Source organism: Diadema setosum, chromosome 9 (assembly GCF_964275005.1).
Source record: "Diadema setosum chromosome 9, eeDiaSeto1, whole genome shotgun sequence".
Lineage (NCBI taxonomy): Eukaryota > Metazoa > Echinodermata > Echinoidea > Diadematoida > Diadematidae > Diadema > Diadema setosum.
In genome coordinates this window covers 36910213-36936759 of record NC_092693.1, presented here as the reverse complement: position 1 = coordinate 36936759, position 26547 = coordinate 36910213, and the positions used below count along the sequence as shown (strand labels likewise).

The 26547-nt window shown below is 38.3% G+C and overlaps 1 protein-coding gene across 3 annotated transcripts in view; it reads right to left on the bottom strand.

Annotated features, from left to right (window-relative positions):
* LOC140232660 (thymidine kinase 2, mitochondrial-like) overlaps positions 1–26547 on the bottom strand; it is a 43389-nt gene that overhangs the window by 14777 nt on the left and 2065 nt on the right. The window contains exons 2-8 of one of the 3 annotated variants that reach the window (XM_072312765.1): positions 23472–23518; positions 22133–22374; positions 21353–21484; positions 19702–19865; positions 18794–18882; positions 18224–18384; positions 6230–6357 (exon numbers count right to left, since the gene is read on the bottom strand). In XM_072312765.1, the coding sequence (XP_072168866.1) occupies positions 6259–6357; positions 18224–18384; positions 18794–18882; positions 19702–19865; positions 21353–21484; positions 22133–22363 (876 nt within the window). In that variant the 5' untranslated portion in view covers positions 22364–22374; positions 23472–23518 and the 3' untranslated portion in view covers positions 6230–6258. Of the gene's footprint in view, positions 1–6229; positions 6358–10145; positions 10412–18223; positions 18385–18793; positions 18883–19701; positions 19866–21352; positions 21485–22132; positions 22375–23471; positions 23519–26547 lie in introns of those variants that run through there. The other 2 variants (XM_072312764.1, XM_072312766.1) reach the window with 2 other exon arrangements.

Below are 26547 nucleotides of genomic sequence, written 5' to 3'. Positions count from 1 at the left end.
ATTGAACAAAGGTGGACACACGATATGGGAAATGTTCGAATTCGGCTCTGATCGTATAAACATCGGGTCATTCGTGAGGGCGTCTAATCATACGCCATCGTTTCACCGCCGGTGGAGTTTCTCAGGATCCGGCAGCAACTTTGTGAGCGGCAGCTCACGGGAAAAAAATATCATATATATATATATATATATATATATATATATATATATATATATGTTATATAAGATCTTACGAAAGATCGTTTAATAGTGAAAATTCACACCTTCGTCTAGCCGTCAAAGTGTGGTTCGGGTGTCAGAGTGTAACCTTTTGTAGGCACCGTGTTTGCTTCGGCCGTTGGTTAGTTTTCAACCAAGTTCGGTACGAACCTCGTGCGGAAATGACAATTCCATGTTCGTATGGCCATCTTGTGTGACCTGTCAATTCCTGGACAATGTGACGCCACCCTCGACGATGACGTTGTGGAGAAAAATGTGTTGAGGGAATTTCATCGAGGACGATATAGATATTGTTGACCAAGACTTGACGCAGACAGGACAAAGCAAAATAAAAAAAAATGTAAGTCTTGAAGATTCAATGACCGATAAGAAAAGCTGATTCTGATTAAAAAGTGAGGAATTGTTATACATTTCCCCATTATGATAATGTGAAGTCTTATGTCGTCATGTGTATATAAATGTACTAAATACAATCCAAATATTGAACACTCACACTGTTCTTCCCTTGTTTTATATGAAGCTGCTGAAATGTGTTCTGATTCTGACTACGCAAATTATTAAAAAGAAGATGAAAAGTGAAAATGTGGTGGATTCTCTCTATATTTTCTTGATATCGTTGTTCTGAAGTGACGTCACGATCTGTTTTAGTCGTCTCATCCAGCGATAGAAGCTCCAAAACTTTGAAAATTCATAGTTTCCTCAAATTTCAAAATGTATTGCTGCATTCATTCATTCTACGTACATGATTTTGGGAAAATATTCTCCTTCAAGGAAGACATGCACATAATACATTTTATTGTTTAGCGAAATTCCCTCCAGACTAGGTGGACTATTCAAAAACAGCTCCACGATTCAGCTCTTCCTCTCACTGGGTGTCGGGCTACCGTGTAAGTGGGACCGCAACAGCAATAGATTTGTTCTTCGGGTCTTGCCCGTTATTTTGAGGTACGTTGTAATGCGAAAATGAAATAAGATTCCTTATTCTGAACATTTGTGGCGTTACACCAAAGGTTCGTAAATCCGAAGGTTCGTAATTCCGAAAATGAAATAAGATTAATTATTCCGAAGGTTAGGGTTAATCCGAAAATGAAATAAGCTTCATTTTTCCAAAGATTCGTTAATCCGAAAACGGGGCGCTGTGGTATAGTGGATAAGACTCCCGACTCCCGATCGGAGTTCAAATCCCGCCCAGAGCTTACGTCCTTGGACAAGATGTTTTAACCCACTATGTCCCACTCGACCAAGGTGTTAAATGGGTACCTAGCAACGCTAGGGTTATAATAATAATAGCAGGGCCCTCTGGTAGAGCAGTGGCAACACTGAAGAGGCTACCCTGGATAAATAAGACCTTATTATTATTATAATTATTATTATCATTATTATTATTATTATTATTACTATTATTATTATAAAAAAAAAAAAGGTTCGTTCCTCCGAAAGAGAAGTCAATTTTCGTTTGTTAATCCGAAAACGTCCGTGTTAACAATATTCGTAATTATGAACTCTTTTTTACTTTCGGATTGACGAACCTTCGGAATAAAGAAATGTAACCGATTTTTAACATGTTCTTGAATATGATTATCACTTTTTTTTTTTGCGTAACTTGACGGGCTAGATCCAACATGTTTCGAAGAGACGATAAGTTTAAATGACCAGTGCTCAAACAACCTGAGAGAATCTGAAAGGTAAACACAATGACATACCCACATAAACTCGTATACACAATCCACGCATTATGACACACGGCAATTTAAAGAGATATCAAAGTGTCAACTTACCAAACATCAAGCATTTATTCCACAGCTGTTCAAAGAACTTTATGCAAAATACAGTTGTCTTTACTGTTTTCTCTGCTTTATCTAAAATACTGATACAAATAAGTGCTTTACTTTCACAAATTATAATTGCATAACAATTGCTACAGAAATTTATGCGCAAAATACTTAAACACAAACATCTACATTGTACAAGCATGTTAAAAGAAGATATGGGAGGAGTTTCACTGCATGCATATTGCGTAATAATGATGGGAATAAGTGAAACATCTTGTGCATACAAAATGTAGAATACAACATGCATCCACAGACGGGCAGACACACTAACAAATTCAATATCTCTGATCATAGGAAAACAAATTACATTGCAATCGGCCTCTCTGAAGCTATCTTCTGGCAACCTGCTGGCCTTTGCACCTTGACCTTCGACTCATCTGTCGCTACGCAACTGAACACATCAATACACACACACACACACACACACACACACACACACACAATTTCGAGTGATTGTCCAAGTGATCAGTTAAAACTACATCCTATCAAGCAGGTGCTCCTGTTTTTGTTTTCCTTTTAAAATAGTCAAACAGCACTATGTATCTTCAAATTCTCTTTCTCTAAGCCATATAAATCGCCTTTTCACTGAAAGTTTGGCTGACACATATAGAACAATTCCCTGTACATACTAAAACATGGGCATAAACATTGTTACTGTCTGACTGGCTGAATGACAACTTCACATCATGCTACTATTCCCCTTCAATGTAAGGTCACTGACTTCTTTTACATGGTAGGGCCTACCCTGGCTTTAAGAAAAACAAGAAAACGATAAGAAAATGAATGGAGAGCACTTGTGTATCAAAATCAGCAGCCCATCTTTTTCTACCTCTTGTGAAACAAGAAAAGCATTTCGAATCCATGCATTGCAATAGGAATGACAGGGACACTTTATGCCATAGCATGTCCTAATTCTATGCCTAACACATTTATTTTATGTGCCCTACTGAACTCCTGCCAAGAAGTTACTTGCTCCAGCTCAGTACAGCAATTTCACCCACGATGGCAGTTGATGGTGTTATGCTTTCGACACACCATCTCAAACCATTATTATTATACACTATACACTTAAAGTTAAAACAGAGTTTCATGGTGTTGAATAAATTAGCACACAAATCATATCTTTGGTATACATTAAATCACAGAATAAAGGTCTCTGAACACAACTCGAGGGGCATCGACATTATTTGGACACAATATGCAGGAAGCTGGAAACGGCCCAATTTTCCTTTGGCCCTAACTGCCCTACATGCTTCATGTTGACGATGTTGTGGTACTGTAATGGTGACGATCCAGAAAAGACATCAGTTGCAACCTAAATGATTTATCCGTCCAAATATGGAAAGTGCTTTGATATCTTTTATCATCTACTGGACCGCAAGGTTAGACTACGTCTTGCCGAAAGAAGATTACTGGAGTCAAGAAAGGACATTAGGGAACAATGTGTATCTCCATAAGTGTAATCGCTCAAACCATAGTCAAACCAATGTGCATCTGTGCCTACATTTCAAGTACAGCCGGACTATTGCACTCGGATAAATGTTAGTTTTAGATGACTTGGGATTTGGTCAAGGTTGTTGACATAACGTTACATGACCCAACATAATTATGAGCAATGCGATCAACCCACGAATCACTCTTGCACTCGGATAAATGTTAGTTTTAGATGACTTGGGATTTGGTCAAGGTTGTTGACATAACGTTACATGACCCAACATAATTATGAGCAATGCGATCAACCCACGAATCACTCATGCAGTTGGGTGTTGGGTTGGCAAACATGATCGTTTCAGCACGCTCCACACATTGCACCAATGTTTTGTAGGGGAGTGAAACCGAAATACATGTACCTACGTGGACTGAGTGAATGCAGAAATATTTGTAAAACACATCAGGGAAGTTTGGGGAAACAGGAACAATCCGTTCAAAAGGAATTATTTTTCAAAGTTTCGTTTCCGCAATAGCTGGATAAGAAGACTACAACAATTAGTGATGTCACAGGATGACAACGATATGTTCGTTATTTGTTGAAGGTTTGTTAATCCGAAAATGAAATAAGCTTATTTGATTTGAAGGTTTGACATTCCGAAACACACAAATTCTGTAAACCTATGCTTGTTAACCCAAACATTTGTAACAATACAATGTATTCCACAAATTCGTTATTCCGAAGGTGTGTTAAAGGTCCAGTTTACCTTTGGGAGCAGTGATTTCAAAAATGTTCAAGATATCACATTTGATGCATATGTGTAGGTCTGTTGTGTCATAAAACATCCTACCATATGAAATATTTGCAATAAAACCTAAAATATAAGGAGATATCAGGATTTTTCTCAGTAAACCATAACTGTATACGGTTTAGTCTGGAAACATTTTTATTATAACTATTGTTCACATTTTGTGTATTTAACAACACTTAACATTGATTATACGTATTCAAATTTTGACAGTGGTTGTTTCTTTCCCTAACTCACATTTTAGAACTATTTTAAAGCACTAATGCTTTCATCTGCAAATGGTAAATTATGCCTTTAATCCGAAAAAGAAATAAGGTCGTTATTCGGAAGGTTCGTTAATCGGAAATTGCAGTAAGTTTCCTTATTCCAAAGGTTCGTTAATCTGAAAATGAAAAGCAGTTCGCTATTCCGAAGGTTGTTTTTTTTTTTTAATCCGAAAATTAAATGAATTCAAATAATTAAATCTTTGACAAAATGTCACATATAGATGGTCCTACATGCACATACTTCCATCTTCATCCATGGTACTAACTGTATAATACTTCATTTGACTATAATGGAGACCAACTCAAGCTGTAAGGCAAGTTGTACATGCACTGAAACACCCCCTTCTCGCCTGCCTTCATTGCGATAGGCAAACCCACCAAGATGGCATTCCCAGTCAAGACAGTGGATCAGGAAGGTACCGGTTTAAGAACATTATCAACATTAAGCTATCGAAACACACAGATGATGTAAGTGTCAATAGGTGATTCGAGCATCCTCTCGGATCATTATGCTTGGAATCGTTTCCGATTTGATCTTTATGGACAGAATGTTGTCGACTCTGGAATGACCGTTAAGGAATAAATGTATTAAAGTCATCAGTCAAATGCTCCATTATACTTCTCTCAGGGGTTAAGCAAAATCTAGCATGTACTGGAAAGAAGATGTTCTATCAAACATTTTAAGTCCATTTTTTTTTTTGTATCTTGCAAACAGCAGCTTAAATTCTCAAAATGATAGGCCCTACCGGCAGCACCCATAAAAGAAAAAAAAAAAAATGCAGGGATGCCAGTTAGAATGAAAGAGATGACCTGAAAATGATCTACAAAAAGCTGGTTTGTACATGAAGAGGCTTGGATTTTGATACATGTACTGCCAGGGCCTGAATTCAGGCTTTTTGCCTGAAAACTATATGAATGGCATGGATTTAACTTGATACAAGCATAACCCAGATTACCATACATTTGAACCAAGATATCAATTGAGAAGACTGCAGGCAAACTACGTTGGGTCTGTTTCCTTCTGTAGCCTTGCCAGTGACTTCCAGCATAGGGGATTTCCTTGGGTTATGTTCCTCATACACAGCTGGATGGATTACGTGTGTGTAGGTTTCTGATTTTTTTTTTTTTTTTTGGTCTGTTTTGTTAACGGTTTACTGTTTTACATAAAAATTGCACTATAGAGAGTGATTTACAAAAGCTATATACATCACTCACTAGTATCATCACATCGTCTTGATCATGCCACATATCATTATGAGTCAGAACATTGTATAAAAACAAACGACAAAGGAAACATGCGAACTATACAAACGAACAGATGACTTACTGTATCAATCAAATATGAACCGACAAAAATCAACACATCTCATTCCGTAAAAAAAAAATGATACCCTGAGAGATGTATCAAAAGTTTCCGTGGGTTTGATTCATCAAAATGCATTCCTCCGAGGAATAGATGCGCATCAGACTCAGCTGTCTGACAGTGATACTGTTATGATGAGGGCACAACTCTGTCAGTGCCTACTTCGCGACAGTACGAGCTACAAAGCAGCGACCCATCTGGTAAATGCCGGCCAAGTCCTGCACAACGTTATTGATGATTACGCAGCACCGGCCCTGCCAGTCGAGGGGAAGCACGCGCTGGGTTTCTTCCCATCAACAAAGGTGCTATAATGACGCAATCCCTTGACCTTTAACCCAGGATCAGCTCTGGTGTATCTCCTTCCTTGGGATTAAGATGTCGTCAGAATGCTCCTTGTAAAAGTTCATCATTTCCTCGATGGGTCGATCGGCATCGATAACCTTCAGAGGGAACAAAGGAACAGATTAAAAAAATAAGTAAATAAAAAGCATGTACTATCTAATTGTGCAAATTTGGGGGTATGTGTATTGATAAACATCTATAATGGAGATCTCATAAAGACTACCTGGCATATAGATTCAAATTTCAAAATGCATTGGTATTTCGTTCAAACCTAGATATTTTTACCATTATCAACCCTTCTTCCTCTGCACAAATGCTCTGATATTACCCTATCTCTCATACTCTATTGTGGGGTAACGGCAACCAGTCCGGACAAATGCAGAATTACTGAAATTACAGAACAAAGCAGCAGTATGCATACATGTACAGGTAGTCACTGTTGCTTACTCTCATTTAAATCTAATTAAATGTAAATTAATGTACTTTGAATATCAATACACACATACTTCAGAACTTGATATTTCGGTTCTTATGTCTTTCAGAATTTATCACCATCAAATATAATACATTCGCAGGTGGCAAAAATTCATGAAAAAAAAACCCGAAATTTCGAGGGATTATCACAAATGTTAAGCAGAAATCACTAATGTTAGCCTAAAAGGCTGTGTTCACCATTACAACATTCGCAAATATATGATGTTCATCTATTCAAAGACAATGCAGTTTATACCTTTAAAAAAATACGATCGGATTTTTTGCATTGATAATGTCCAAACTGATTAAACTGTCTGAATGCTATTTCAGGGTCTAAAAATATAACATCTTACCTATATTTTGCAGAAAATCCCATTCAATTTGGTTAATTGGTCACAGAGAAGTGTGAATCGTTGTGAAGCATGTCGTGGATGTGATTCTTCCAAGTTTAGCGCTTGGATGCTCTTGCCCTACTGCATATTAGTATGTGAAAACAATGGACAGAACTTGGAGGGAAGGGATTCCTGACATGCTCTAAAAAATTCCTCATTTCTTTTTGACCACTGAACCAAATCCGAATCGGATTGGGTTTTCTGCAAGACGTAGGTAATACGTTATAGTTTCATACCCTGAAATTGTATTTGGATTGGTTCACTATTTTTAAAAGTTGTCATTGCGGAGGGTCCCGTTGTATTTTTTTTTTTTTAATGGAGTTCCATACCGAGTGAGACACGCTAAAAATATACACTTAACAAATTCTCTTTTGCCTCAATATTGATGATCATATCTTCTTAAAGCCTTTGTGAGAATAGTGTGATTTTTTGTTTTATTTCATGTATATATTTGCGTGTGTACGTGTTGTTTGGGTGTTCTGTATCTGAGTGCTATATTGTACGCCTAACTTGCTACTTGCGCCCACATCTTACTACATGTATAATGTTCAACAGGACCCTCCCCTGAGCCTCTTCTCATATCCTCTGGTCTTTTAAAACCGAATTCAAAGGACGATTTATTTTAAGATTGTTAGCATGAGCATACTGACGAAGTATGTGTATAGTGTATGTTTGCATTCTCTGGACCTTTTTAATGGACAAAACGAAACAAAACATGTTTATAATAAATGTATATGTATTTATATAATATAATATATATATATATACATATATATATATATATATATATATATACATATATATATATATATATATATATATATATATATATATATATATATATACATATATATATATATATATATATATATATATATATATCATATATACATTTAGTTTTTATATTACATATAGTTTGTTGAACTGTTATATTTTGTCATTCTGTTGCAGGGCCCCCTAGGATAACAGTGTGTAAACCACTGATGGGGATGGGGCTATCCTGGGTAAAGAAAACTATCTAAATAAATAAATAAATATAGTGAAAACTTTGAGCAAAGAAAATGGGTTACCATCGGGATTCGGGACAATAAATAAATAACAGCAATTAGTTTCTGCTTACTTACTATACTGTTGTATATATATATATATATACATATATATATATATATATATATATATATATATATATATATATTTCATGTAAAATGGAAAATATATATAATGTAAAATAGATCATTTACCTGGAAACATAACGCATAATATTCATCATAAGCAATTTTAAATATTTCATTCTTGCCAAAACCTCACATTCAATTGGTAAATAAATGTGTTCGAAGGAAAGTAGGTGTATTGTATAAATTAAGACAGTATGTTCCGCAGCACATTCTTGTGCTTTTGTATAAATCTTTTATACAACCACACATATTATATGGTATTGAAGTATGGGGCAGTACTTATAAATCTCACTTAAATTGTATACATATTTCTCAAAAAAATGGCTCTGAGAGCTATAACATTTTCGACTTTACGAACACATTCAGAACCATTGTTCCAACGATTCAAACTTCTAGATGTTGTTAGGTTACATAAGTTCTCAGTTTTAACATTTATGTACGATCTCTGCAATGGAACTATTCCGCACCCTCTGTATGACTATTGCCAAATTGTGCATCATACTTACAGGACAAGAACAAATGAAAAAAGAATGTTGTACTTACCAAAATTTAGAACCACACAGGGACAATTTTCAATTTCTTACTTAGGACCAAAACTTTGGAACACATTGCCACGAGAAATGCGTGAACAAAGCAAAAGATCTACATTTCGTAAATGCCTTGCAGATTTCCTTCTCTAATAGATATTGTATCAAGTATAATAATAATGTTAGAAAATATATGATGTACGTTGTATTTAAATATTAACAGCCATTTCAACCAACCATGTAATAATTTTTCGTTTGTGTTTAGCTTTTAGTATGAAGATCAAGGTGACCAATCTCGACTAGCACGTGTGCTAACTTTTGGTTTCCTTGTTAACAACAACTTTGTAGAATTACGCTACATGTATCACATTTAAATCTCAAATGTCTTCATATAATCATGTTATCGTAAAGGAGTAATAGATAAGTATTTTTTTTTTTCATATATGTATGTAAATACAATTGTATAATGATTGAAAATGTACATATTCAAATGTTGTTGCTAATAAAAAAACTTCAAACTTCAAACTTCAAACTTCAAATATCTTCCACTCACTTCACTGTCTTGTAAGACACCAATGCAGTCACTCCTTATTTCAGATTTTATTTCATTTTATATCATTTATTGTAACCGTAATGCTTGTTAAGAGGAATTCATCTCGAACACGTGTGTGAACACAGACAAAGTAGTGAACACAACAATCGTAAAGTTTGAGGAAATCGTTCGAACTGTTCAAAGATTATGAATTCTAAGTTAAAGGTTTCTCAAATTCATGTGCCGTTTTCGCTGGGCAGGAAAGCTAAAACGTGATGTCGCAAGAGTATGTATCAACAATGTATAACCAAAGTGGAATTATAACATACATTCTTCGAAAAATTTGGAAGCAGTGGACTACCGTTATAACGACGTCCTCAGGACCGACAATTTTATTTCATTACATCGAAATTTCATTAAAACCGAACAAATATACAACAAAAGCATAGAGCAGATGATGTTGCGGCCCGAATTTTTACTTCGTCGTAACGGAAATTTCGTTAACGGGAGTGCACTGTATACAGTTATTGAGCCATTCACACATTAACGCCCTTCGCTGATACCTGATACAGGCCTATTAAAAAATGACCTACAATGTACATGTATACATTATGGCAATAGAGGACTTCCACAGACGAAAACAAATAGTTTTCAACTGTATGGTAATGATACTTTATCACTCAAATTATTATCATGCAATACTACGAATGAAGAGTCTCCATGTAATAGTTAAATTGAACATACAGTGTCACGGGGGAAAAAAGAAGGTTGTGTAAGATGTCATGTTGAACACGCGTTAAACGAAAGAATGAGGTCGGTCATACAGCATTTAGTATTAATGATTCAATAGGGAAATGAAATGAACTGCTGACATTAATGCAGATCTATACAATGGAGAAGTAGGTGCTCATTACTTGAACCTGAGATACATTAACATTGTTATACAAGTACATATACTTTTTTTTTCCTTCTGAACCTGAACGTACCTGAAGACTTAAGACACTGACATCGTAATTTTGCCTATCCACCAGCCACAATCCAAAGGAAACTTCCTGTGTCCAGTGGAATGACACAATATCCACGAGGATTAAACACACGCGGCAAAATCAAATTGTTTTTATTTTATTATTATTTTTACTTTACATACAGACAACGTTGGTGATGACAATCAAGTCGATATCAGTCAAGCAAAAAAGTATCGGGCCAAAGCCCCGGGTCTTAGCAGCTACACAAATCTTGAACAGATCATTAGTGCTAGCATAAAGATCATGAGTCTTATTTAAAAGAACTTACTCCACAATAAAAACAACTCGTAACTTATTACCTATATTTTAACTTTCTTTCGGCGTCTAATGAAATCTTTGAAGGCTTCCGTGGCGGTAGAATGTTGGGTGGTAGAAGGCTTAACGGTGCACCACGTATTCTTTCTAGGGTATGTGTGTAGCCCTGAAAAGGGCCTACCCAATCCCGACGTTTCGGCAAGCATGTTCTCGCCGTTCTCAAGGGAAACGAGAACATGCTTGCCGAAACGTCGGGATTGGGTAGGCCATTTTCAGGGCCACCCATATATCCTAGAAAGAATACGTGGTGTACCGTTAAGCCTTTTGGCGTCTACATTTTCAGTGTTTAATGACGTTAGGGTACATCTTCATTATTTTTTTTTGTTTGCATTATTTTGTCAATAGCTTCGTCTGGAATCAAATACGAAATGGACTGAACACATGCGCAATAGTTTTGACAGTTTCAGTCCCCTACGTTTTATGTTGTTCAAGCAATTTCGCGACCTTTCTTGGACATATTGTCTGCTCTTTCTCCTTTATTACAAAATATATGGAATGCTGCAAAAAAGTAAAGTTTACATATATATATATATATATTATATATATATATGTACACATCTTTGTTTGCCCTGTTCAAACACGCAGCCTGACATCACGCGAATAGGGTCTACAGCCTCCGTCGTGCAAGGTGAAGTATGGTTGGTCGCCTATGTACCTATCTAAATGGAGTCAACACTATTGGGTGCTCTCCACGATGTTCGAAGTAGGCATCAGCGACCTTATGCTGCATTTTCATCCAGGGAACGAAGAATTCTCTCAGATCCTTGACGAGTTGATCCGGGACGGTTGGAATGGAGCGGTTCAAGAAAATAGGCTCTTGACAGGACCCGACTTCAGCTGCATTAAAGCACAGTTTGCCGCTGGAAAGATCGAAGTCAAAGAAACTGCGATCATAGAAGGGCTTCAGACCGAGAAACTGTTCTACTAATGTCATAGTGTTTATTGGGTTCCTGGCGAATGCCTCTGCGTCTAAGACCAAGAGGCGAAAACCAAGAAAAGAGAGGAGTCGAAGTCTTGAGCCGAATTTACTTCGTTCGATCAAAAACTGTGTCGGGTTGATGTCGCCGTACTTATCGCTGACGGTATCCTTAAATGAACTTTTGAGATCTTGCTGTAACTTCCAAAGTTCGTCAGTGTCTGGCTGTTGGTTGTCTGCATTCCGCTTTTGTCTGCGATGCTTTTTGCGTCTCTTCGTCTTCGACTTCGCCTTATGCTTTCTTTTCTTGTGAGCGGAAGTCACGGCTCGTTTTCGTGTGCTTCGTTTTTCTCTACCATCATAATTCTTATAGTTCATTTTTTTCAAGACGGTAATATCAGCTTCACGGAAAACGTCTGACTGATTGACCGTTATAATCACGCCTTCGTCGTAGTATTCTTTGGCAAAATTGGATGATAGCACCAAATATTCGGTCATTGCCCTGGCGACAGGATCCCTGATGAGAATGATCACTTTAGTGTCATGCCCTGGTAAGTTCTTTTTCAAAATTAAGCGAAACTTGCTGCTGTACATGTACTCTTGTGAAGAATCGACAGTTATTTGGTGTGGAAGGGAATACGGCATCGACAGGCGATAGTTACTATCGTCCTCCTTGCTATTCACATTGAGCAGGGCAGGATCACTGCCTTCGCGCACAACAACGTCTGGGTGAAAAGAGAGTGCACTCTTGAAGGTGGCCGTGCCGCAAAGTGCGCCCCCTGCGATCAAGACTGACGGGAGCCTCTGCCGACAGTCCCGTTCGGCCAGAAGCCGACGCGAATGTCGATGCTGAGCCATGTCGGCCGTCTGCAGGTAGCATCCCTTGTCGAGTGCGTCGACGACGGGGATGTCGTGATCAGGAACAATCACTTCAGACACTCTCGGTTCACTTGCAGTCGAGGCGGATATGAAAGTCGTCCTGTGCTTGGCGAGGAGAATCGCTCCACATAGCATTGTGAGCCCGAAGACCAGGAGGGACAGGCGTTGTTTCTTCGCCAGTTTGACCACGTGATAAACCGTTATCTTCATGGTCCTCAATCGCCTCAATTTTGCGAAGTAAAAGGGGCTCCCAGGTTATTGGAACATCACGAGAAAGAGCATTCACGTGCACAAAACACTTTTTTTCTGAAAACAAACAAACAAAAACGAAATAAGAGAAATAAAAAATACGAGATAACGAGATAACATCAAAAAGTACATATGGATAACTGTGGCAAATGTTTACTCTTTTTAATCGTATTTCATTTTTATGAAATATTTCTATTTCAATTCTTACAACTTAAACAGTTCGATTAGTATAATACGAAAATATAGAAAAGTTACAATCGCTCACATGATGACGACAAGCATTTGTTAAAAAGGGACAAAATGTTACGCAAAAAAAAAGAAGTATTGGTTGCTTGCTTACAAGCATTGCTTTTTAAGCGGTCACGTAAATTCCAAGACATAATTCAAATTTGAATAATTAAATTGATTGGTCCCCACTTTGGTCCCGCATCTATGCTGATCCCTAAAGCGACTTTCTGTCATAGATTATTTTTCAATAACTCGTACAGAATACAAATGATGATAAGCAGTATAATCATGTCGATACCTGTAACGACAACAGTAATGATACCACTAATGAACTTCTCATAATGATCGATTGTAACAACGATGATACAATTAAGACTGCAGTCATAATGACACTTCTACATACTTTTAATTTCTAAAAATCAATAAGCATACAGATATCAACTATATTCGCACTAGTCCGTAACACTCTACACTCATATTCAATAATGCAGGTCTTTACGCGTCCTACACTGATTTAAAAAGTGAACAGAAACACTGCGTCTATCCAAGTTGCTGTGCTGAGATATACAAAATATTGTACAGTTACAGTCAAGAAACTTGGGGTATGTTGATCTTAGTAGCTCAGTCTGAGCATGGAGGTGGAAATCAATCTCTCCTGTCAAGGTAACGTGTAAGCAAAATTTGAAGAGCGTTTGTATCAAAGGAAAAGCACCGATTCTCTTGATTCTACTTACCTTTAGGAGCTTGCTTTTGAAAGCAAACTTGAGTGCAGGATACTCATTTGGAACCACCACGGCTGCGCGGTCTTCGCTCCTTTAACATACTGCAATTATTTACTTGGACAGACAGGTGTAGAAGGTATTCTGGCCTTCTGCGGCGTAGTCCGTGGCTGGGCGGCTCTATCCACTAAGCGCCAAGACGCTTAAACGACCCTTTTTAATAGAGGAGTGCTATTCAAGAGCTGGTACTGAGAAAGACTTCCTTCTTCGAGCTGATGCCTGATTAAATGATTAAATAACTCACGGGTTGCCGTGCATTGGGACAAATAGGATGTATTGTCGAAAATTACGCTCTCTACTGAGTCCAAAATATTGCGGAGGTCACTTTATTTGTGTGCTTTTGTTTCTTCGGATGTGCACTGCTGAAACATTAGCAGAACTTTGCTTGGCCTTGAGGATATGAAAGAAAATCCGAGCGCTCTTTCTTTTTTTTTAAAATCTTATATAATGTCTCGGAAACTGCGAAAGTTCGACCCTTTACAAACAAGCATTAGCCTCTCTGTAAAGAATATGAGCTATGCGATCTGAATAACACCACCAGCCGAGGATTTAGCTCGATCATTGCTTTCACGCAAGGATTAGGGTGAGTTTATCTTACCAAGATTCAGCATGGTTTCATAAAACCTGGGTAAGAGTCTTTCCATAGGTTTATCCTTATTCTTATTCAATGAGAAGACCGTGGAGAGGGTGACAGGTCTAGATGAGTGTGTGTGTGTGTGTGTTGGGGGGGGGGGGGGAGGTAGTGGAGATTTTTTAGTCTGACATGCACTTACAAAATATTGCGTAACTTCAGAACCACATACCCGGGAGTCGCGAATTTGGTCTCAAAAGTTGCAAAAGATTTAAAAGAAAAAGGTCATGAAACGTCGCGGCGCGAGAATTTTATGAAATAGACTTATTGTGAACTAGAAATGTCGCTACGGCGACTGGTGTATGCCTCCGCCATAATACATGGTTCTCCTAATAGGTCTATAGTACAATGTCTTGACGATGTGTGATGACAGTTTCACACCGTATCCGGGCAATAACCCCCCGAGGGCCATTACCCCCCGGCTAAATACTGGTTAGTGGTAAGGTTAGAGTTAAGATTAGGGTTAGGGTTGTGTTTAGTGTTAGGAGTTTGGGTTATGGTTATGATTAGTTTCAGGATTAGAATTAGGATTAGGGACAGGGGAAGGGTCCGGGGTAATTGCCCAGGAGGTAATTGCCCTAGACCCGTTTCACACAATTGGCAAAATATTAAAATGACAGGTTTGCCACAAATGTGCTGAATGTTCACTTTCCCAGAACTAGGTTCAATTGGATGAATGATTAAAACGTCAGAGTGCAGGTATTTGGGGGAACTGATGATTTTCACTTGACTTTTGACCCTTTTACAAGTTTATGCATTGAGTAATTTTCAAGGTATTGAGAAAAAGTATAATTTCAGTATCAAATGGTAAAATAGTATTATCGAAACCTGGCCTTTGACCTTTGACCCCACAGTTCCAAAGAGAATCACTGTTAGGTAGAACATGCATAAATATGTAAGTTTCATGACAATACCTTGAGTTATTTTTGAGATATGGAGGAAAAAGTGCAATTTAGCACTTTCACTTGACCTTTGACCTTTTGACCTTTGACCTTTTGGCAAGAAACTTCCCACAGAATATATATTGGGTTATACATGCATACATAAAGTTTTAAAAAAATCCTTCAGGCATTGCATAAATATAAGGAAAGTAGTTATATTTTGAGGAGTTGACCTTGACCTTTGACCCCTGACCTTTGACCCATGATCCCCAACTTCCCTAGATAATCACTGCCCATCGGTACAAGCATATATACTAAGTTCCATGAAGATACCTTGAACCATTTGCGAGATATGGAGAAAAACATGAAATTTCAATTTTTTTCACAAAATAACCTGTGACCTTTGACCTTTGACCCTGTGATCCTAAAATCCACACAAAGTATCATCCCCCAAGGATATACCCTCATACCAAGTTTGATGCAAAACCACCACACGGTTCTTGAGATATCGACAAAAACAAAACGGGACGGACGGACGGACGACCCGAAAACATAAAAATGTCATGGGGGGCCCAAAAGGCCCCTTCTCCAGTCTTTTTAGGGTTAAAGTTTTCATCTGTGTTTCAAAGTTCTCACAGGAATTAAAAATATAACTTTCATCCACAGTATATGTGTATAGATGTTGCACCGCACTGGCTGGTGGTACAAGCTTTTGACTTTATTGTCTGCTAGGCAGACGTGCGTGTGTTGCTGGGTCGTGTTATGGCTGTTTACAATACATCATAAGACATAAGGTAAATATACATGTATATGTATGTATATACATATATGTATATATATATTTATATCAGAGAGCAGTGCGAAATACTATCAGGAGCAACAATCGGTCCAAAATTGATCTCTGGGCAATGTGAGATACAATATTGGATTTCTGGGATTTAGACGATTTTAATAACATACATACATGTATTGCTTCAATCAAGCTAGATAAACAATGAATAATACATTAAAGTGCAAAACGACGAATGCCATACTGACCAAAATACAATGATGTAGTGTATCAAATGCTTTCGAAAGATCCATAAATATTCCAATAAATTGCTCTTTGAAAGGAAGAGGTATTTAAACAGAGGGGTGAGGATGGGGTGAAGATGATTTATGGGGTATGAGTTTTTCTCAATTTGTCTTCCTCTGTGCACATGAAATTTGCAAGATCACAATAGCTGTCACAATATTCAGTAAACATGTCGAAAAAAAAAAAGGAACCAGCAGGAATCGCAGGGGCGGATCCAGGAATTCTGTAAAGGGGGGGGGGGGGTGGGCGCAACTAATATTTCTGGTGCCAATTCCGGGTTTCATCTCATTTTTTTCTTTTTATTTCTTTTGTTTTTAACGGAAAATAAGGGGGGCGTGCGCCGCTTTTGCCCCCCTCTGGATCCGCCACTGAATCGGTCTGTCTTCTACTGCTTTCCCCACGCATCATATCTCCACCCCTCTGCTCAATAATCTCTCGCTTTTATTTAATATGCCTTGGACTATTTAACATAACAATGTCAGAATTTCACAGACGGGTATTTGTTCGAAGTTCATCATGTTCAGGAATAGCCTGGTGGTAGTGTTGCGCCCAGAAAGCAGTAGATGACAGGTTCAATTGAACATTGTATGACATTATGGAATCTACTCTGCATTATACACATCAATGACTGGCAAGTCATATAAATCCAGTACATTGCAGAGCAAGCCTTGATCATCAGTACCATCAGCTGTTTGTATATCTTTCCCATTTGAATTTGCATATAAGCTTGTCTATTGTTTCATTTTTCAAAGGGAGATGGATTGTGTTCTGCTTGTACAGTACCTTGAACTGAACAGATACCAGATTTACACATGCCATCTCATACCACTTCACAACTCTGGGATGCTTAGCACTGTTACATTAATAAATAGAATATAGCCTGCATACAGTACTCGATGGCAAGTCTGTTCATGCTACAGCATACCTCAATTGTCAATAACATCAGCTATTTGTATACTGTATAAGCTGTTGATTTTGTGTCTAGACATTTTTGCAAATGGGGTAGTCATGGACATTTTGCGAGATGTTGGTTTCGCGATTTGACACCAAGGCTTATCTTAAGTGCACTATTAGCTTAGCATTTGGCAACATTTTCGTGTGTTCTTAAATTCACGGTCCAGCAGTGATTTGAATATTCAAAATAACAGCTTATACAGTGTATTTCAGACAATTGTATTTCTATGTGAGCTTGACTACTGTGTAATCTCATCAAAGGATGAATAAAAAGTGTTATCATGACAAAGTGTTGTGTGTAGCAACCACAAATCATCAGCCGCGTCATAATCACTGTAATCATCGGGCTAATCATTACCATGACTTTCTTCAACTTCACTGTCAACACCATCTGAAGTACCATCGAAGTACCATCACCATCAGTACTACCACTATCATCATTATCACTATCACATTAATCATATCATCACAATATGGCTTCATCAACATGGTCATAATCATCATCATCACCCTCAAATTAATGATTCTACCAGTCATAATACAACAGGCAACATTATCACTATCATCATCATCGCTACTTCATACTTGAAGAAATCTTTGAAAGCTTCCATGGCGGTAGAATGTTTGGTGGTAGACGGCTTAATGGTGCACCACGTATTCTTTTTAGGGTATGTGTGTGGCCCTGAAAAGGGCCTACCCACTCCCGACGTTTTGGCAAGCATGTTCTCGCTGTTCTCACAGATCTCATTCCCTTGAGAATGGCGAGAACATGCTTGCCGAAATGTTGGGACTGGGTAGGAACTTTTCAGGGCCAAACACATACCCTAGAAAGAATATGTGGTGCACCGTTAAACCTTCTACCACCATACTTTATACTCACATTATACATGTACAACTTTGTGCATTGCTACTAAAATCATGAAGCATCCTACCATGACTGGAGCCGGGAGAGAGAAAGCTGTCTTGTCAATGAGCCATTCCTCATGGAGACGATCCAACTGCATTAGGAGGTCAAGAGTTATACCCTTCTCCTCTACACGACTCCTCTCCTTCAGCCTCTGGAGGCAGCACTCGGGTGATGCTTTCAAGTAGACTATAAATATGTGATAAGGAAAAAAAATAACAGTAAAAATTGTGGTGTGAGCCCAGAAATCACCTTAACAATAATTAAGCAGTTTCACACTACACACTACAGATTTATTCTAGTCATATTCTTCTCTTTTTTTTTCAGTTTAAGATGGCATCTTTGTAATTTTTTTCTCAATAACCTGAGCCTGAAAAGAATAGAGTTTTACTCACGAAATGATGAACTTGAAAAAGTTGTGTTTCAAGAGGTCCAGTTTAAATGTTCCACATAATCTCTACACTTACAGTAATAGTACACCCAGAAGCACATCTCAGGACCCAAGGATGCCACAAGGTCATCACATATATATTACATTTGAAGTCCAATAATCTCTTTGACTACAATTTCCTTTTAAAATCCATTGTGATACACTTACTAATGTGGTCCACATTGACATAGGAGCGTGTCAAGAGCCAATTAAACCATTCAGTGAGGACAGCATACTCCGCTTTGGTCATCATGTTACTAGTAGGGGAGAGATCATACAAGAAAACAGTTGGTGAGTGTGAGAATGAGAGACAGAGATGGAGGGGAGGGTGGACAGACAGACAGACAGACAGACAGACAAAGAGAGAGAGAGAGAGAGAGAGACAAAAAGTGTGAGATTTTAAGAGGAGACTAACACGCAATGGGAACATTCTTTTTTTTATCCTGAATATGGCAAACACAGCATTCTTATACGAGATAAAATTTGATTTATTAGACACATAGCTTTCAAATACACATATCGTCACTGGGGTGACAAGACCTCGTGCATGTATCTGTAAAATGTCAACTGTTCAGGAGAGCCAAAAACATGGCGGCCAAAGCACTATAGTGAATGGGATAACCTTTCCTTTGACATGCCGTTGTGGCTTCATTTTTGGGGTATGACTGCTAGGATTCGGACAGGACATCACTTAACCAATTATTTGACCATCAATTCAAAAAGTCATTTTCACCAAAATTTCAGATGCAAGGTCTTGTCACCCCACCGACGATATTCGACTAGAAAACATAATTAGGATGAGCTTGCATTTCCCCATTTGCATTCTGCAATCTTGCATTTCCAGAGACATCTCTAAGACAGGCAGGAGACTGGAAAAAGTCTCCTTAAAATATGTTTCATTCTCTCACAACTCCCTGGAGACTAGGCGAGTCTCCAGGAGAGTTGATGTCATGGAGACACTGCTGGGATGTCTCCACAACCACTTCACAAGACTCGAGTCACCACTAAGTCGCCACCTAGTCTCCTAGCCAACGAGATACCCACTCTACATTTCTATTCTGGAACAGCTTATTTACTTTCTCAGGTGGTTTTCGACGAAGCAGTACTTGGCGCTGTAAATAGACCGTTCCATCATTTTCAGGGGACGAGTGTGAGGAGCTTGATGAGATCGTAACATTGTGAGTTGCACGTAAGACTGGAAAAGAAAGCTCCACCGGGTTGGGTCTTCATACATCAGACCCTAGAAAGAGCAAATAACACACCTGTACTTTTACTTTTTCTCTTCTGGTAAACAAGAGTGCAGCAGATACTGCTACATTGTGTACTTACAACACTAATTTAGGTAGATCTGTTAAGCATATTGACAAAATTGGCATATTACAAGAAAAGCATTTCTCAAATAATCACCACTTCTGAGACACTCCCCATTTTTTCTTGGTGAAAACTTCTCCTTACCTTTTGGGTTTGCATGATTCTGGTTGAGCAGTGAATCTCATGTATAGAGACTAGTTTGTAGAAAAGTTTCCCAAAGCACTGTAATTTCAACACTGAATTTCTCTTTCACCACAAATTGTGTCCATTCTGTAAGTACAAACGACCATTTCTTTTCTTTTTTCTTCAATTTTGCACTGGCAATTGTTCATCAAATCTGCATTCCTACATCTATGGTCTTGCAACAAATAAAGAAAATAGCAAGATAGTCTTTGGCAAACCTATTCCTATTATGTTTTGGTATACTTTGTTAGTCAAAGACAAGCAATGCAACACAGTCCCTGTTCTGACAGGGCAGAAAAGAAAAAAAAATTGTACAGGGGAATATTGTTTTAATGAGCTGCTTGGGGCCAATAAAATTTCCCATTATATTGGGTATCTCATAATATCAGGGATAAAAACAAAAGAATAGGAGGAATGGGACCTGCATAATTACCTCATCATTTCAGGTAGCTCACTACACTGTATATCAAAACACATTATAACAAGGTTCCACTCACTGTATATTACGAAACACAAGCCTTAAGCTTTACAAACTAACAATAGATAAATTTTACTTGTGGATTCTTTCAAGCATTGTTCAAAAATCACATGGCCTCAAACTGGAAAACTGCAGCATCAATCTGCAAAATGACATTGGTTACTTTAGAACACAGGGCAGAACGGGGGGGGGGGGGGGGATTCTTAACAGAACTCATCTTTCAAAAATATACAATGCAGATACTCATGACCCAGGAAATGAAGTGTGAAGGGAATAAGCCAGTTCGGAGTTAGCTCATGGGCACATTGGTACGAATGACCTTTCTTTTTTCTCAGTTGGTTAGGGGCACTTCAGTCGTTTTCAGAGCGACATAATGCATAAGCTTTACGTAACAATTTATGGGATTTATCAATCCCGTTCAAACAAAGAATAAACTTGCGTAGACCAGATGAGCAGAATGATCTGTCAATTCACACTTGGGAAAGCATCCATTTCATTATTTTGCATTGGATGTATTGATAATCTCTTTCTATTGATATTGCCAAATACCACTTTTGCTGTCAGGTGATGTGCTGGCAAGCGGCATTTATAAGGGTTACATGAATAATCATTACATGACAGATGCTTATCCCAGTAAATTTAAAAACCAACATGCCTGTTTCTGCTCATGCGCAAAGTGGAACTCCGAACTGGCTTATTCAAGGTTCAGAAAGCTTCAGACATAAATAAGATCTTATAGGAGAGTCAAAACTCACAAAGACATTGTTGCCATCAACGTCTCTCCACATGTTGACTGGTTCTGGAAGCACTTGCACATTGTCTGTCTGAGAAGAGAAGTAATCCAGCAACATTGTCTTCCCACTCCCAATGTTGCCCTCAACACAAATCTGAGGAGAGGTAAGGTAACAATACCACACATAATGGCATTAATGGCTTCACCATGCCCACATGGAACACTATTAAATCTTTGTACATCTTGTTTCCATTTTCACAACTGTATAACAGATAAAAGTATGCAATAAGTATTCTAACTATTCAAATGCACACATTTATTCATACTTCAGTTTACATCAATGTCACTATCATCATCTCTGCTAATCATGCATTGGAAAGTCTCATGCATAAATTCTGCATTTCTCCATTTTACAAGTGTTTTAATGATTCATGCATATATCATTACATTACATCATAAAGAGCAATGATGATACTTTTGCAAAAGAAATCACTATAATATCACTAACACCACTTACAGGGTGGTAAAAGATATATATGATGTCTTTGTATATCTGAGGTCTTTGAGATGCAAATCACAGGCTCCTTGGGTAAGAACTTATTTATGATTTTCTTTTCTTTTTTTTCCACCCATGCCTGCACAATTATCAGATATGGAGCATTCTAGAAATCCTGAAACATAAGTATAGGGAAATCATGACCTTGTTGAGGATCATCTCTATTTAAAGGAAGTAAATAACAAACACATCTATACAAACAGGTACAGCTAATAAGTGTTAATGTTTAAAGATATCTAAACATACCGTCATTTTATCAGCACCATTTATTTGCGAGAGCTTCTTTGGGATTGATGATGTCGACATTCTCGCAGAATTCTCACAACGACGAAAAGACTGTGGAGAGTGAAACATTGCTAGAGTGCACCACGACATTTGACGCCATCTTGAGGGGTGACTGTTTTGCACCATCTTCGGTGCTGACTGACGGAGGACCGACTGCAACATGATGACAGGCTGATAGGAGGCTCTTTTCATTCAGTCAATGTCTGGGAGAGGCAAACAAGGATGGTTAGTACACTGAACAGGAAAAATTGATAAGCAAGACAACACTACTTTTTTTTTTTCCTTGAGGGACGCAGCTCTCCCTTGATGCTGGCAAATTCCTTCTAGTATCAAAATTCTGCTCATTTGAAGAAAGGTTTGAAATTCGTACAGCTAGGGTCCGTGAAAAAAATACAGACAAAAGAAAAAAATATATAACTTCATCTGAAATTGAGACATTTTGATATGTATGCAGGGAATTAATTTCCAACTTAAATTTAATTAGCAATTTCAGCTGATGAATAATATTCCAAATAGCATCCTGTACACTTCTATGGAGGAAAACTGCTACGCAAAAGATACTTTGTATACCGTAGCAGAGGTACAAAATGTGCACAGCAAATTGTGATGCACTATCCGAAAAATTATTGCCTGGTATGCAGGAAATTCATGGAGTATATTGATTATTCTGAATTGTTCACTTTCACTAAAGAGCAAAGTTATGGATTACACAAAGCAAAATTCCTTTTGTGTTTGGCAATTGAACTGAAGCAGCACATTAGCTTATTTTCTTGGAGGACATTCCAAGCTCATACGATTGCAAATTTACTAAGATATGGATAATCTCCTCAGGTGGACAGATATCACAGGATGGATGGTAATGGTGTGGAGTTCTAGAAGTTTAAAGTGAAGTGCTAAGGTGTAATTTAGTACTCTTTTTTACATTACAGACAAGCCAGTCATGTCTACTGTAGTATATAATGAATAGTTATGTACATCAGACACCCTGCGCAGCACAGGATGCTGCGCAGCGAGCGACAGGGCTGTGTATTGTTACCATTGTACCAACCAGTTACATCCATAGTTACTGTCGAGACGAGAGATGTTGTCTGGTCTGGACAGGGTCTGTAGACTGTAATTCCTCTTTCTCAATCTATTCAACATTTCTAGATCATCAAGATACCTACAACTGAGTTGATCTATAGATACATCAGATATTTGGTCTAGATTCTAATTGATCTACTAGGGCAAGCGAGGCAGTCACAGTAGGGAGGTGGAAAGAGCTTTCCACCCTCCTGGTCGTAGCGTGGCAAACACTCACCATTCACAACCGGGACCTTGGTGTAGTGGCCATTCCTGTTATGAAACCTGCATTGAAAAACAACAAGATGCTCAATGGGTGATACTCTAGCAGTTTGATATTGTGGCATACAATGATATTGTACTACTTCATGAATTGAAAAGAACTTTCTGAGCTTTAACAAGACCTAACTTCTGTTTGTTTGTTTGTTTTGTTTTGTTTGTTTGTTTTGTAAGGAATCATGAAATCAGAACTTCAACTAAATGCAGTACAGAAGAAAAGGGTATTACTTTGGAAGATGCCAAAGCACTTTCTTGGAAACATGACAAGGAAAGAGAGCCAAGTACTGGTGCAAACAATGATGTTCAAAGAACTGATGAAGGAGACACTGTTGATCAGGATTAAGAAAGACTGAATCAGTTAAATCAACTTGATTTCATAGCAATTTTTCCATGACCCATAGCATAGCAGACACTGTACATTGTAGGTAAAGTGGAGCTCAAATTAGAGGGATACGACTGCTTTATGACAAAACACGAAGGGAGAGGTGCATGTATCCATACAAGAAAGTCGCTGAGAACAACAGCAGTCAGATGATCTGACAGATGTATTTTTCGGAGAAAGCGTCTGGTGAGGGATACAACTGAGGGAAAATGATTGATACATGATCGATACGTAATTTAACAGGACCCTGAGGATGCATCTATCGTAATCCCAGCTCATCACAGGAAAATAACGACCAGATGTTTGATCTTAGTAAGGCAGCAAGTGGAAAGAAATGCTCTCACATAATGTATTGATTATGGGAGATATCAGTTTCCCAGAAGTGGGCTGAGACTCTTATACATCATCTCCATCATGCACATAGCATGGTGGCAGGAAATTGATCGACTACTTACAAAACCAGAAAGTCAGGTGCAGCATACAGAGAGGTACAGATTCCAAGTCTACTTGACATCATCATTGTCAATGATGATCAGATGATTGAGGAAATATCAGAGCAGAATCCCCTTGGAATGAGTGGCCACAATTTGAACTGAAATGCTACCAAGATAGTAATGATAGTCACATATCTAGGTTTACTATTATAAGGGAGATTATGATGAATTGAAAAGCAAATCTCCAAGAATTGGGCGAAGCAAAACTAGACAGTTTAGAGTGAATGCTTCATGGGGCTTTTTTCAATTCTATGTCAATGAAGTGAAGAAAAAAGCCTTTTGGCAATGGAGGAGCTCAGTAAAGGAGGAAGAAGTCATTGTGGATGTGTAAGAAGGTCCAAGTTGTCAAAGTAAACAAGAAACAACAAGCAAGGAGGAATATGATTATCATAAAGCAGCAAAGTGACCATCAAAGTTATATTCAAGCCTGAAATGAAGCAACATACCAGAGAAGTGAAGAGACAATAATATGACAAGAAACTGGCATGAGAAATTAAAGACTGTCCAAAGGGTGTCTGGAGCTATATCTAGAACAAAAACAACAGTTGAAAGTAGAATTAGTGACCTACAGTAATCAAGGAGGATGGTACTAAGACACAGTCATATGAGGAAAAAGCAGATACAGTACTGCCATATCTAGACAGAAAGATCCGTCTGTCCGGAGGACTGTTTTTATATTTTGCCATTAACGCTGTCCTCCGTAGACAGACGGAAGGTTGCAGTACCCATTGCTGTGTGGATGTTCTTAACCACTGTCTCTATGGAAAATTGGGTGAGGTACCTCACCCTTCTCGATTGCGTCTAATTCACGGCCCTAGGTCGGCAAATTTAAGCTTGTATTGTGAAATTAGCTTTTTAAGAATACATTACACTCACCAGATTAATGAATAATCCAATATTTTAGTCGAATTTTCAACGTAAAACACAGCCTGTCGCGTCGTTACGTTCAAACTGCAGAAACATACACTATGAATCTATTAGCCAATCAGATGCGAGGTAGCTTCTACGAGTTTGTTTTACTAAAACACGTACCTCGCATGTGATTGGCTTTCAATGGCTTACAGATTCAAAATGGCGACTTACTGCTTGCGAAAGTCTTGCGAACGGTGATGTTGCGATATCGATAAAATTTCTGCGTTATAGCCGAGTTACTGTGAGTATTTCGATTGCACAATGTGAGAAATTAACCCCAAATATTGCTGCATAATGTGTCATGTCATGTCAAACTTGTTTGAATGTAAAATAGCTGCCTGAAATTTGGTTAATCGTAACATTTGATCTGTGCGCTACTGCCACACAGGAGCTGGCATCATTGACTTCGGTCTATATACGGAGGGGATCCGTGAAGCCAGACGTAGTCTCCGCGGAACATTCCCCGACGGACAGATCTACAGACAGATCTTTCGGTCAATGCCATATCATGATATTCTTGGAAGAGAACAAGCTCCCAAGTGACCATCAGCACCGTTTTCATCCTGGGAGATCGAGTGTGACACAGCTTATTGATGTACAACTGTATTTGATATTTGGACAAACATGCTTGATGAAGGAGGCGGAGCAGATGTGGCCTACATACAATATGTAGACTTCAGTATGGCATTTGACTCAGCTCAGTCCCACATCAGTGCAGTGACTGCTAAAGAAAGTGGAAGCCATGGGTATCCATGGTAACCTAATGAGCTGGATTGGGAATCTCCTGACTGAACGTATTAAAGCAGCGTGTTCTGGTGAGTGGGAGGAGTCATCTTGGACAAGAGTTAGCAGTGCATGGAATTCCACAAGGAAGTACAGTATATTAGGGCCTTGTCTACTTCCCGACAACCTGAAGGGTCAACATTATGCAGGGATGTCCACAGATGATACCAAAATAATCGTATACAGTGTATCAAGCATACAAAGGATACCAACATAGATACTGCAAGATGACCTGAATAGCCCAAGTGACTGAGCAGAAAAATGGCAGCTGAACTTCAATGTTAGGAAATGTGGTATCATGCATGCACTAAGCATGCTAAGGGAGATAATAATAATCGTACAACACTCAACAGTAGGCCTAATAATACAGGGCATGAGAGATGGAACAAAACAAATCAAACTCGAGACAAGAGAAGAAGAGAAGGATCTAGGAATTTAAACATTTATTTGACCGAACACAGCCG